At 50.4% G+C, this 13,416-nt stretch overlaps 1 protein-coding gene across 1 annotated transcript; it reads left to right on the forward strand.

The window, feature by feature from the left end:
- Positions 1-828: 828 nt before the first annotated feature.
- LEMD2 (LEM domain nuclear envelope protein 2) lies at positions 829-12,839 on the forward strand. The gene is made up of 9 exons (XM_065649410.1): positions 829-2,415; positions 3,711-3,751; positions 4,453-4,528; positions 5,475-5,551; positions 6,199-6,278; positions 8,336-8,481; positions 9,504-9,605; positions 9,697-9,799; positions 10,709-12,839. The coding sequence occupies exons 1-9, from the start codon at positions 906-908 to the stop codon at positions 10,857-10,859; spliced, it is 2,286 nt and encodes a 761-aa protein (XP_065505482.1). The 5' UTR covers positions 829-905; the 3' UTR covers positions 10,860-12,839.
- Positions 12,840-13,416: the final 577 nt, after the last annotated feature.

Raw genomic sequence — 13,416 nt, forward strand, 5'->3', positions numbered from 1 at the left:
CCCCCGGCCCCCGTTTGCCGCCGTCCCGCTGCGGCAGGACCCCCACATTTCCACCGCTCCGGTATCACGCGCTCGATCACGCGAGCGGCGACGCACAGACAGCCCGCACGCATCCATCACTACTTTTTCATCATCTTTAATTAAATTCCAATACCACGCCATTGCATTTCAGTTGCCTTCATCACTTTTCTTTACAGGCAGCAGCAGGAAGCAGCAATTACTGTACATCACTGCCTTGCCAAAACGAAGGTTCACGCCGGCGCCGGGTGCTGCCTGCGCAGGCCGCAGGGCCCGCACGGAACCTCCTCCCGGCACAGCCCGGCCCGGCCCCGCGAAGCCGAGTCGGTGGCGAAGCTCCAGCCGCCGCCGGTGCCGGTTAAACCACCGTAACTTGGCAGCGACCAGGAGGAAAATGTGTGTCAGGGGTGGCAGGTGGCTGGGAAAGACGCTTCTTTCTGCTGGTAAATGTCCCTAAAGGTGTCAAACGTCGGTGCGGCTTGGCCGGGGTGAGGCGAGAGGGGCTCAACCGCCCTGCCTGATCCTGAGCAGGGAGCGATGGATCGGCCACGCGGGCCGGTCCCAAATGTTAAGGAAGCTTTTGCCCTTCGCTTTCACCGTTTCTCTGCCCCTTTACCCCCCCGGGCGCCATTCCCGGCCCGGCAGGGCCCCTGGCCCCCCAGCCCGGCGGAACCGGCGGCCCCGCCCGCACGAGATGGCCGGAGCGGTGTCCGGGAGCAGCGCCGCCCCTCGACCTTCCCAGCATGGCGCCCGCCCCGCCTCCCTCAGCAACATGGCGCCGGCCCTCATCTGCCCTTCCCAAGATGGCCGCCCGAAAGGGGCTGCGGCGCGCCCCGCCCAAGAGGCGCCGAGCGCTTCCGGTGGGGCCTGGTGTCCGCGGCGCGGCCATGGCGGAGCTGACAGACGCGGAGCTCCGGAAGGAGCTGATCGCGCTGGGCTACCGGCCCGGGCCCATCACCGCCACCACCCGCAAGGTCTACGCCAAGAAGCTGGCGTGTCTGCAGGCCGAGGCGGCCGAGCCCAGGCGCAGGGGCCAGGCCGCGCCGCCCAGCCCGGGCCGCGGCTCCGCCAGGCCGCAGCAGGCCTCGCCCTCGCGGCAGCGCTCCAGCTTCAGCCCCCCCGCCGGGGCCGCCCGCGACAGTGAGGAGGAGGATGAGGAGGAGGAGGATGAGGAGGAGGAAGCGGGGCAGCCGCCCGCGTCCCGCTGGGGGACGTCTGGGGAGAGCGGCCGGCTGTCCTGGGGGGACTCGCGGGGGTCTCCCCCGGGCCGGGGCTTCGGCTCCAGGGCGGAGGGAGCGCTGTCCCGGGACAGCCTGGGGGGGCTGAGCCCCGCGGCGCAGTGGGGGGTGTCCGCAGAGAGGAGCGGGGGGGCCGGGCTGGGGGCGGCCCTGGGCGGGCTCGGGGCACTGAGCTCCCCCTCCCCGTGGGGCACATCTGCAGAGAGGAGCAGGGGGGGCCTGGGGGTGTCCCTGGACGGGTTTCGGGAGCCCAGTTCCACGTCCCAGCGGTACACGGAGAGAAGTGAGGAGCTCAGCACGGGGTCAGAGCCGTCCCTGGACGGGTTCCGGGGCTCAGGCTCCAGGTTGCAGTGGGACACGTCAACAGAGAGAAGCGGGGGGCTCAGCACTGGGTTGAGGCCGTCCCTGGACAGGTTTGGAGGGTCGAACTCCGCATCCCAGTGGAGCCCGTCTGCAGAGAGAAGCGGGGGGCTCGGCGTCAGGGCTGGCTCAGGGACATCCCTGGACGGGATTGGGGGGCTGAGCTCCACACCCCTCTGGGGTTCCTCCACGGGCAGGAGCGGGGGGTTCGGCTCCAAAACCCTTTCCAGTGATGAGAGTGTGGGTCTGAAGTCCAGGAGCCATTGGGGCATATCAGGAGGAGGAATTGGGGGGCAGAGCTCCCGAGCTCAGTGGGACACGGCAGCAGAAAGGAAGGGGCTCTCTAACCCGCCGTGGAGGCGGGACAGCGAGATGACCCACTGGGGGACCTCGGCGGGATCTGGGGGGTTGAGTCACCGCTTTGGAAGAGGGCAGGAGGACTTGGGTCCCAGCGTTGGGAAGGAGGCGGACAGGGAGCCGGACTCGGGGGGCTGGGGCGGGGGGCTGATGCGGCGGCTCCCCTGGAGGGCTGTGAGCCAGGCGAGGGCTGCGAGCCACGCGGGGCCGGCCCCGGCCAGGTGGTGGGAGACATCGGGAGCAGGACAGGGAGCAGTGACCTCCCGCACTCACTTGTTGCGGTCAGCCCCAAAGCAGCAGACGGACGGAAAGAGCAGAGGCCTCGAGTACTACCTCTCCCAGTTCCTTTGCCTCGCCAGCTTTGTGCTGCTGCTGATTTTTCTGGGCATCCTCATGGTGAAGATGATTGGGTCGGGCTGGCTTGACAGGAGAGAGGAGAACTGTACGTGCACTGGTTTAATCCTCTTTTTAAACTTTATTCTTCACTTTTTTTCTTTATTGCTTCCATCACCATCACATTTATCATTCTCATTGCTGTAACCTGGCATCTCTGCTTCTGTCCTCATTTCAATCTCCCCTTGCCCATGGGAAACCTTGTTAGTCATGGAAATTAAGTGAAGTGTCTGCTTTTTTCAAATGAGTTTGGCCTTCGGTTCTTCGAAGCTGTGGGTTTTATGGAGAGTGACATTCCTGCTAGGCCAAGGATGTATTTTACAGTTGTTCATTGTGTAACATAATGTCTGTGTAATTGTCCGTTGTGTGTTTTTAGTGTTAGTGCCTCTGCCAAGCACAGCCCTTCGTGGCCTTTCCTGGCCACGTGAGGAGCGCAGTGGTTGAATCGGTGCCTCGGCACTCGAACTGCGGCAGAGCTTCCCTGAGCAATGAAGAGGGGCTTCCCCGCCACCCGGTGTCTAAAGTAGCATTCCCCAGCTAGAGCACGTGGAAATCTCATCACTTCACGGCTTTGGCCGGGAAGCCGAGGTTGGGGTGCGGTTGGGCAGGTGCGAGTCCTGGAACACACACGCTGTGCTGGTGGGTGTTTGAGCGCCTTGCGTGGGCTGGGAGAGCTGTTCCCTGCTTTCCATAGTTGGAATGAAACTGCCCAATGCCCGTGAATTTCTGTTAGATGTTTTGAAACCAATGGTATTTTGAAGCAAGAAATCTTGCAGCACAGCTGCAGATACTTTAAATTCTCAGGTGGTGAAGGTTACTGCGAAGTACGGTGTGGTGGACCTGCGGCCGGTGTGTATCAGGTGTCAGGGTGGGACGGAGCTGGTAAACCACAGGCTGTAATCTGCAGAGCTAACGGCTCCAACTGAAAGAAATCTTCTGCTTTTGCCTTAAGGAGCCTTGATTTAAATCCCCGTTATCACCATGATATTTCAGGTGACCATGGCATGCAGCGAGTGGCATTACTAGATTGTGAAAGATCAAGAAGTCATAGAGGAACACGGAACATCTACTTAAAAGGAGCTGTTGAAACATTCAGACCCTGTTTTTACTTTCCAGCTGAACAGGATTCATAATTTGTACCTGTTTTATTTGTTTTGCTTTCAGCACTGTCTACCAAAGCAGTGCTTTGAATGTGCTATTTACATAGCAAGGTACTGGCTAAAGTGAGATTAAGAATAGCAGTCAGGCTTTAAAGTAGGGCCTTCTTTTAAAAAGATAATTACTTTCTTGATCAAAGCTCTTGTTTTGCAGCCAGCTAATTTGCCTTCCCTTTCTCTCTCATAGTTAATTTCTTGCCTGTGGATTGTGACAAAAGAAGGGATGATGTAAGCATATATTTATTTATCTTCAAGTATTGTGGATAGGGGATTCTCACAGAAGAGTAATTAATTATTTGAGGTAACTTCCACCAATATCGGTATCACTGTAAAATTATTAGTTCTATTGTTTTACAGAAAAAAATGTGATTTGATGAGTTGGAATTAATGGGCCAGATTAAATTAGGACTGTATCTGAGACTCTGAAAGATAAAAATTTAAATTCCCAATTATGTGAGTCAATTTCTTTAATAGTTGTAACAGAAGTGATATTGGTTTGCAATAAAGCTGTGTTCAGCTTTAACAATGCAAGATTTAATCCAGCTAATTACCTGTACTCCATCAGAAAGTGTTTGTACAGCCCCGTTTCTTTTATTCTAATGTATTATTAGGAGAGAGGAAATTTCATTTTGGATTCAGGGTTATGGTTAATCTCCCGTGATGTTCTGGAGGCAAAGAATCCATCTGTGGTCTATGGGGGGATGTCTGGGGCATGGTCTGGGCTGGAGAGTCAGTGGCACGTTCCGAGGGTGTCCTGGCTCGTTTGTGACTCGGAAACTGTAGATTTTGGCTGCAGGTGTGTTCAATTTGAACTAGTGGTGCATGGCTGAGCCAAACCCCACGCTGGTATTTTGGTTTGGTATTTTTAGCTCGTCTGACCACCGTCCTGTTGCTGCTGTTCATGTGTGTTACCTGTTTCTGATTTTCAGTTCTGTCAAGCCAAACAGAAGGACGTGCTGATGAATGTGCTGCACGAGCTCTATAACTACTTGTCCGTACAAGCTGGTGAGTTCCAATTGTCGTTATAAAGCACTCAGGAGCATTCAGCAAACTGCTCTCCCAGCTGTCTGGGCATTTTTAACCTCAGCTTGAAGAGAGGGGTGTATGGAACAGGCAGTTCCACTTGAAGAGCTTTGAAAAAAGTCAGGTAATAGAAAAATAGAAAAAGATGTGTTTATTTTTATTCTGAATAGTGCTTAGCTAATGCACTCCTATCACTGTGCTCTTGTGGAGTGGTCCTTATTTGCACTTGATACATTGGGAATTTGAGGTAGAAATATTCAGCTTTTTAGTTCTTCTCTACCAGCATCTTCAAATTGTCTTCAAGACACTCCCAGAGCCAGTAAGTGTAAGCTGATGTGTTCTTACAAATAAAGCGACTTAAGGAATTGCCAGCTCTCTGCTGAAACGTGGCAGCTGGCGAGGCGGTGCAGAGGCAGCCAGCTCTCTGAGCCGCGGAGCTGACCCAGCACAGCGGTGCCGCCGGTCTGCTGTGTGCAAGCAAACCGTAACTCGTGTTTGTGATGGGGAAGAGCTGGGCAGAGGGCAGAGCTGTGACTGAGGCTCCTTGGAAGCATTTTCAGTGCTGATGGTTAACTCCAGCAGCGCAGTCCGTGACACCCGCTGGGAGCAGCCCCTCTGCAGGGCACTTGCTCAAAGCCGTGGTTATGAGCTCTGCAAGGGGGACTAACAGTGGTTTTTCCTCTCACTCTTTGCTGAGTAGCTCACACACTGAAACGAGATGTTCGATTGCCCTTATCCAACCTATACACTCTGGCTGGGCATTTTATTAATAGTCATAATCTTATCTGCCCGCAGTATAAGTCTTACCTTGTAATCGTTTTGCCCAAAGCTATAGCTGATTTTAAAGGATAGCATTTCCAGGCAGTTCAGTGTATTTCTGGGAGCTTTTTTTTTCTCAAACATTATTTCTCTTTGACTTTTTTACCAGGTAATTTTGAATGTGGAAACCCTGAGAATCTAAAAAGCAAATGTATTTGGGTTAGTGAAGCAAAGGATCACGTGGTGGTGAGTAAGCCGTGAACAGCTATTGTTATAACACAGTGCTTAGTGTCTTATAAAGCAATAAATAATAGATACTAAAGCAATTCACCATCTGTTTTACTTCCTCATCCTGTTTTGATCCTTTCCCATATCTCTCTCTTCCCCTTTGGCCAGTCCTGTTCTCAGCAGTTCTTTGGAAAATAATCTTCTCCTACCTCTCTGATTCAGCCCCTGTAAATCTGACTTAATGGTTTGCTGTTTCACCACAGTCATCAGTCTTCTGAAACCAGAAATTTCCCTGGACTGAGGGCTGGGCAGAAGAAGGATTTTTCTATACCCCAAAGTGTCAGAAAACAGACTGCTTTGATGTAGCATTCCATTTCTTTCATGGTAAACTGTCAGTAAGATTATGTTGTATTTAGTGGTTAGTCTTAACAGGCTGGGATAGTGTTATTTTACAGAGTGTTTCATGCATCATCTACCACAGGCAGAAGACTTTAGTTGAGCCAGACCTTCAGATTTCGTTTTTCTTCCTGCAGTTTGCAGAATTATGATCAAAATTAACCTAGGGACAGACTGTATAGAATGAACGCTCCCACAACTGTAATGAAATAATGTTATTCAGTATTTTAAATGAATGGAGAAGTAATCTTGTGGTTTCTTCTGAACAGAATGTAACTGGTAGTTCCCCACAGAAGTTTGAAGCTGCCCTGCACTGGATACTAAACAGTAACAAGGATTTAGGAATACAGTAAGTGGAAGTTCACAGTGTCCAAGTTGTGTTTCTGGGTGTTGGCTGATACGTAATTTGACATCCTCTGTGCTGTGCCCTGAAAGCTCCCAAACCCCGTTACATTGCAGAAGAGCATCTGGAATTGGCTTTGTCACTGCTTGCTGGGCAAGCTCCCAAATGCAACTCTGCGGCACAAACTGGCAACTGGGCTCGTTCCTGGTGAGGCCGTTCCCAGCCTCTGCGCGGGGGATGTTGTGTTCAAAAACGCGCTGTCATGCCACGCTTTGGGATCCTTTGGAGCGAGTCCCGATGAGGAGGAGAGGAGAACGGGCTGTTGAGTGGTGTCTGGTCTCCAGTGGCCGTCGTCTTTCCGGCAGGACACACGGTGCATGTTAAAATGAACGGTCTGACTATGGAGGTGGTTGGTCAGTCCTCAGTCAGGCTTTTTTCTCTTGGGTTTCTCAGCTGGCAGTCTCTTCTTGTACATGAGAAATAGCAGAAATACTATTTTTTTCAGGTAAAAAATATATCATCCAGGCCATAACCTAATGAAAGGCTGTTATCCAGAGTCCGCAGACATCATTATCTTCCTCTGGGAAGCGTGGGCTGCCTCTAGTCTGTGTTAACTCTGAAGTCTAACATTTGTTTGCATTTTAACATTGCTAAATGCATCTCTGATTAAATGAGTTGTAACAGTAGTAACGCTGCCGTTGGTGGGCATCGCTCGTATGAATTCCCACTGCTCAGTTTTTCTCTAAAAAAAAATTTCTGCAGCTCCTGCTGTGATGTGAGGATCAGACGGTGGCTGCTGCTTTGATTATTGCTGTGTGGCACATTCCCAGCACAGGACAGATTTTCCTGAGTGGCAGGTTTGCATTTGTAGGTGGGCTGGGATCCAGCATTTTCAAATTCATATTTTTATACAGGAACACTGCTTATGTCGTGAGCCTTGTGATACGATATACACCCGTTTTTTTTATTTTCATAATTAGCAGCTCTGCCGGCTGGATCCACTTTCACGAAGGCTGCATGGCGTGCACAATGAGTGTTCAGCATGCTTAAAAGCCTGCGGGTGGCAGTTTTAGCAAATGCTATGTGAGATTATTTTTCTAGGTGCTAGTCTGAGAGGCAGAACTGAAAATGAGCTCTGCACTGGGTGATTCTGCTGCATATTTTAAATATTTTCATGGAATTTGGATTGTAAATAAGACAAGGGGGTGGCCAACAACTGCGTGTCACCAGCTACTGTGGAATCCAGTAACCAAATACAAGCTGTCAGCTGTCTGGGAGCTCTGCGCCGGGAAATTGAGGAAACATCTTCGTCTAATAGGTTATTCATTGCAAACTGAGAATGAATTAGTAGCTTAAAAAATAAAATCTCCTTTAGTCCAATTGCTGCAAATGTGATGACTCTCACGTGGATTACTTGCTGCCTGTTGGCTCAGAGTATGTGATGAGGAAACGGCATCAGCGTGGGTCCGTGTATAAAGAAAGGAGTTAAAAGCACGTTGGGTAGCACGGCAGGTGTGTAGAAATGATTTTTCAGGAGGTGTTATCGATTTTGCCGTGAACACTTTCCGAGGGTGTGTCTATGTCTCGCTGCAGATGCAGCCGATGCGTTGTCACGTTTTTAGCTAAACCGTTTATGCTCTTCTGTACTGAGGAAAGCAGCACAACCTCCCCGGACATTCGCAGTCTCCCTCAGCTGCTCTCTCTGCAATTGCTGACGAGTGACTCAGTAAACATTTCCATTTCTCTGTGCTGGGAGGCGGGAATCCAATTTAAAGTTTAATCTTCTGCACGCTGAGAGGTGCTGTCAAAGAGTCTGCAGAGGGAGACTTCACTTTACCAGTGGGAGTTCCAGCCCTGCTGCCTTTTCTAAAGCCATATCCATTCCTTGCTAAGCAGCCAGTCCCAAAATGTTCTGGAAAGAGGAGCTGCAAATGCCGGTGTATTTTCTGTGCGGTATACAGAACCAGTTACTGCAGCCGCAGTCTGTTTTCCCTGTCTTGATTAAAGACTGCAGTTGGAGTGTCTGCTCTGTTCAGTGAAGCTTTTCTGCCTCTTCCCCTCAGGTTGAAAGGCAGAGACCTTTCGGGAGCGGTGAGCAGCGTGGAGGACGTGTTCTGTCTGGAGTCAGCCTACCCGCAGATGGGGCTCGGCTGCCGTTTCCGCCGGGCCGTGGTCACTGCCATTATGAACCTTTTCCTGTTTTTCTGGAGTAAGTTGTTGGTGTAGCAATCAGCTTCTCCCCCCGCTAGCTGTGGAGTTGAACCTGCGTGTGCACAGAGGTTCTCCCAGCCATATGAAATTACTAGCAGAGGTGAAATAAATATGCTGATGAGTTAATTTCTAATTAACCTTTGTTCTGGCGGCAGAGGGAGACCTGTAGACCTGCTCTTGTGCTGAGTGCTTAACACTTACTTTAAATCAGCAAGCTGATTAGCTCTCTGGGTATTCCTCAAGTACCCATTGCTATGGTCTGCAAAATAAGTGTGTTAACCTGCCTAAAAGATTCTTTTTTTCTTTCTGTTCTTGCACTAAGCTGCAAAGTCTTCTAGCCTCTTTAATAATGACTTGTAGCATTTCGGTGTTAGAGGTTTTATTGGAATAGTCTGTCATGCTCCAGCTGAGACAGAGGTCTTACTGAGCAAGGTGATAACGAGTGTTGACTGGAAGAGTTTATAATCCAGCCAGACAAGGTGGGGGTGAAAGGGGATAGTTATGTTTATTGTAGAGGCTGGGATACTAAAGTTAGCTCATGTCGTAACGGGGGCATTTGTCAATGCTAAACCTCCAATATAGATCTGAATTTCGGCTGGCGCTGGTGCTCCAGGCTTTATTTCCTTATCAAGCAGCTATTGTCGGAGCAGCGGAGCTTGACAGGCTTCCGAAGTGATTATTGTGGGGGAGGCCTCTAGCAAAGAGATAGCTCTGGGACTTGGGGAATTGAGGCCCTGTGCTTGTGCTGAGGTTTCTAGGGGGAGGAAAACTCGGTGCTGAGGCCTTGTGACCACCCCTTCCCACATCTGCGCGTGCTCTTCTGCTGCGGGGGTGCTCAGGACCGAGGGTTTTGCAGAGTGCAGCTGCGCTGGTGAGCAAAATGAATTGGGTGGACTCAGTTTCAAGCAGGCCTGGGTAGCAGGGAGTGAAAGCTGCCTCTGGGGAGAGGCAGCATCAGAAATAAAACTGCCAGCATCCCATCTGTCAGTTATTGAATTCCATTTGTTTTTATTCTTCTAGGTCTGATAACTCTTTGGGGGATCCTGCTCTTCCTTAGGTATCGCTGGCGGAAGATGGAGGAAGAGGAACAAGCCATGTATGAAATGGTGAAGAAGATCATAGGTAGAATCCAGTACCTCTGTAAATGCAAGTAGCCCTGTTCTCCTCTCTGCAGTGTTGGGGTCTCTCACCGTTTTGTCCTCCTGCCCTCCAGCTGTTGTTCACGACCACTATAAGGAATGGGAACGGAATTTGGAGCGTTACCCCTATGTCGGCATTTTCCACGTTCGGGACAGCCTCATCCCTCCTCAGAGCAGGTGAGCTGAGTTTGGTTCTTTAAGGAGGGCTGTCGGCATGATATTATTCAGCTCAGCTAAAAAAAAAAGTTAGGGAGCAATGGACCATGAGCAGACAATTGATGGGAAGCTGGACTGCAAGAAGAGTCCATCTGCCCTTTCAGTTTAGAAAGGATTTTGACATAACTCAGGCTATGTCTTAACCTGCTGCAGATTGATGTGACAGGCCTGGAGCTGATATTTTGTGTAGTCACACAGGTACGTTGTCATTGTCCTATCAAACAGTAATTGGATTTTGTTTTGCTCGGGCATGGCGCATCTGATTTTCTTTCCATCTAATGTGTGTAGGACGCCATCGTCTTTCTCAGCTGCTGAACCTTATTCTCCAGACAGGTGCTGTGCTTTTCAGAGCAAACTTTGCCATGAGTCGAATGGGGGCACGTACTGCAAAGCCTTAACCATCCTCACTCCTTATCAGCCACAAGACTCCTTTCCCTGCTGGTGGTAATTTCAGCTGGTTTGAGTTGATCTGTGTGTGTGTGGTGGCCAGAATATCCAGACACTGATTTAAAACTGAGGTGAACTTCAGTTTGTCCTCCCTGGTCTGAGAGACCTCTGCACGCAGGAGGGGTGAGGACAATCTGCTAATTGAGTCCTTCGCAATACAAATTGAGCTTGAAATTCAGGGCGCTCAATTACTGGTACTGACAGAGGGTCTCGTCCTCCCCACCCCAGGCAAGATCGGTGTGTTCATGTTCTGGCCTGAAATCAACTCTAAACCAGAATTCTGGTTTAATCTCCTCTACCGTCTGCACAGGGAACAGGAGGCAGCTCGCGGCACCTTGATAAGCAGCCAGAATTGTTGTGAGCAGAAGAGCACAATGAGGGTATGGTTCTAATTTATTTTCTTTTTCTTGCTGTTTCTTGCAGAAAAAAAATGAAGCGAGTCTGGGAGAGAGCTGTGGATTTTCTGGCTTCAAATGAGTCACGGATCCAGACAGAGTCGCACAGAGTAGCAGGAGAAGATATGCTGGTGTGGAGATGGACTCAGCCTTCTTACGTCTCGGATTCAGAGCACTGAGGAGGAGCAGAAGTTGAGCAACTGTTGACACGGACCTTGCGAGGGGATGGTCCCCTCCCTGGTGGTGGGCAAGAGCAGGTCACGGTCCCCATCTCCCGGGGCTGGGGACTGCACAGATCTGTTTGCTCTTCCTTCTGAAAACCTTCACATACAAACATTCAGGGCAATAATGTTGAGTTGGAAAGAAGATGGGCTTGAGCTGGTGGGAAGCTGGAATTGCACCACAGTGAGCCTTCCAGCAGATACCTGGCTTCCGTAGGCAAGCAAACCTAGAACAACCTTTTAAAAGGAAAAAAAAAAAAAGCGTACCTAATCTTGAGAGACTGAGGATCTCTCTGACAAAGTGTAGGTGTTTAAAATTTGACCTCAATTCTGCAAAGGCCAACTGGTGGCAACATCCATCAGGGAATGTGTTCAAAGAAGATTACCATTTCCCATGGAAACATTAGGGTGGCAGTTAAGGTGCATTTTGTTAGAATTTGTTTTTATCTGTACAAAGACAGTGATGAAAGCACTTGGTGCTTCCTAATGAGGAAAATGTCTGTGTCGGCTTCAGCCTTTAAACATGGGGAAGAGGAGGAAGAGTCAGGTGAAGCTGGTGCTAGAGGGAGGGCAGCCTGATGTACCTTGGTGCTCTGGGCTGGCCTGAAGGGTGGTTGTGACCCTGTTACACTTTTTCAGTCTGCAGTCTGTGTGCTTTATGATTTCTGGGGGGTGGGGGGAGTGTGGGTGGAAAATAAAAGATATAGGAAGCTTCAGCAAGCGCTTTCTTGTGGCTACAGACAAGGGACAGCTTCATGGGCTATTGAGGAGCAGCTTTGGAAAGGGAATTGGGGCTGAATGTCCATGTTTATCCTGGGCAGCTGCAATGTGTGTGCTCGTGTCAGAGCAGACGTACCCTGCACAGAGTTCAGAACAGGTCGGTGTTCCTGCAGCCTTTCGACAGGCACAAGGAGCAGCGATCAGTCCTCTGTTCATGCTGCCGGCCTCGTATTTTGTGTCTATAATCATTTGGTTACTTAAATTTCTTTTATGTCCAGCAAAGGAGTGTTTGTTTTAAAGAAAATTGCAGCAGTGTGTGGCAGTTTAGGCTAGGCAGAGATACTGCTAATGTGCTCTTCCCAATATTGTAAAACATCTGTCCAGCCCATCATGAAGACAGCAGGGACCAAATTCATTTCTGGCACAAGCTGGTAGAGCCTGCGGAGAGGAGCCAGCGCTGCTGTGAAGCCGTGGCTGCCTTTCTGTTCAGCATCCTGGGCACGGGGCGAGGGTTTGTGTCCGTCCCTGGCGCTGGCTGCGCAGGAGCGGGCTCTCCGGGCCGCGGGGTGGCTCGGGATGGTGCAGAGCCCGTTCCCCGCTCCGCAGGCTGCTGATGGCGTTGCAAAGTGGGTTCCTTGTGCCAGGCCCTGCTCAGCTCCCGCTGGGAGCTCTGCCCGGGGGTGCCAGCCCTGCACCCGCAGGCTGCTGCAGGGGGACCGCACGGACTCCTGCTGCAGCTCCTGCTTGTGGCATCAACCGAACCAGGGGACAGAGCAGATTTCTCCAGGAATAAAATGCAGGGAGGTTTTTCCCATTGAAGGGGAAATATCCTGTGTGCAGTTGACTCTTACCCCATTTTTTGTGGTTGCCAAGGCAGGGTGTTTGAATTTCAACAGCTGTCTGCAGGACCATGACCAGCTTCTGCCACTGTTCATGAAGTTAAGGGGTAAAGTGAAGACAAGCTTGATTCTTCTAAAATGTAACAAGATCTTCACTGCTGCCGTAGCAATTTTTGCAAACACCGGTGCCTACATTCTTAAGCCTTCTTAAAACATTGTGGGGTTTGGGTTAGCTTTTTTTAGCCATCCAAATCCAGGAGTGAAGAGTCAGACATTGCAGTCATCTTTTTGTATCAAACTTGGTTTTGTAGAATAAATTTCACTGGCTTGGTGCTGTTTATTATATGTTCAATTTAGCTCTGTAAAACAATATATAAAATAAATTTATTACAAATAATTTGTTAGCTTTATTTTTATGGAGGAGTCACAGATTGTTCCAACTGCTTTCACTCATGCAGATCAAATAGATCCTGCTCCAGGGAGCTCGCGGTTTCTAAGAATAAGACTGAAGACGGCATGAGGATTGCGTGACAGCCTAATGAGACAGCGTGGATCCTTGTGACACTCAGTGACCTCGGTGCAACAGCCAGCAGCCTCGAGTGTTTGGTTGCAAATTAAATGTGTGTTTGGGGAATAGCTGATGTTACGCAGAGGTGTGTATGGAAAACAGTTGGTTTCTTCAGCTGCATTTCATGGAGACTGACAGCTTGGAGGGTTGTGAAACTGTCAGTGTTAGTTGAGCAGGTGGATCAGTGTTCCTGTGGCCCATAACAACGCGGTTGTGTAAAGCAGGGCCTGGGATGGTGCGGTGAGTGGTGACCCAGTGAAGGCGCCTGATGTGCCCGGTGAGTCGAAGCGGCACGAGCACATCTTGCTGGCGAGTCCGAGTTGGAGTGAGGGTCCATTTTCCTGCGTGTTTTCAATTCATCCCTCACCCGGGTGTCAGTGACTCAGAA

The sequence above is a fragment of the Caloenas nicobarica genome, chromosome 21 (assembly GCF_036013445.1).
Source record: "Caloenas nicobarica isolate bCalNic1 chromosome 21, bCalNic1.hap1, whole genome shotgun sequence".
Classification (NCBI taxonomy): Eukaryota; Metazoa; Chordata; class Aves; order Columbiformes; family Columbidae; genus Caloenas; species Caloenas nicobarica.

Coding starts and splice junctions, on each gene's coding strand:
- LEMD2 (XM_065649410.1), top strand. CDS start 906: ATGGCGGAGCTGACAGACGCGGAGCTCCGGAAGGAGCTGATCGCGCTG. Junction 5,552..6,198: donor AAGCAAAGGATCACGTGGTG/GTGAGTAAGCCG, acceptor TCTTCTGAACAG/AATGTAACTGGTAGTTCCCC. Junction 6,279..8,335: donor AACAAGGATTTAGGAATACA/GTAAGTGGAAGT, acceptor TCTTCCCCTCAG/GTTGAAAGGCAGAGACCTTT.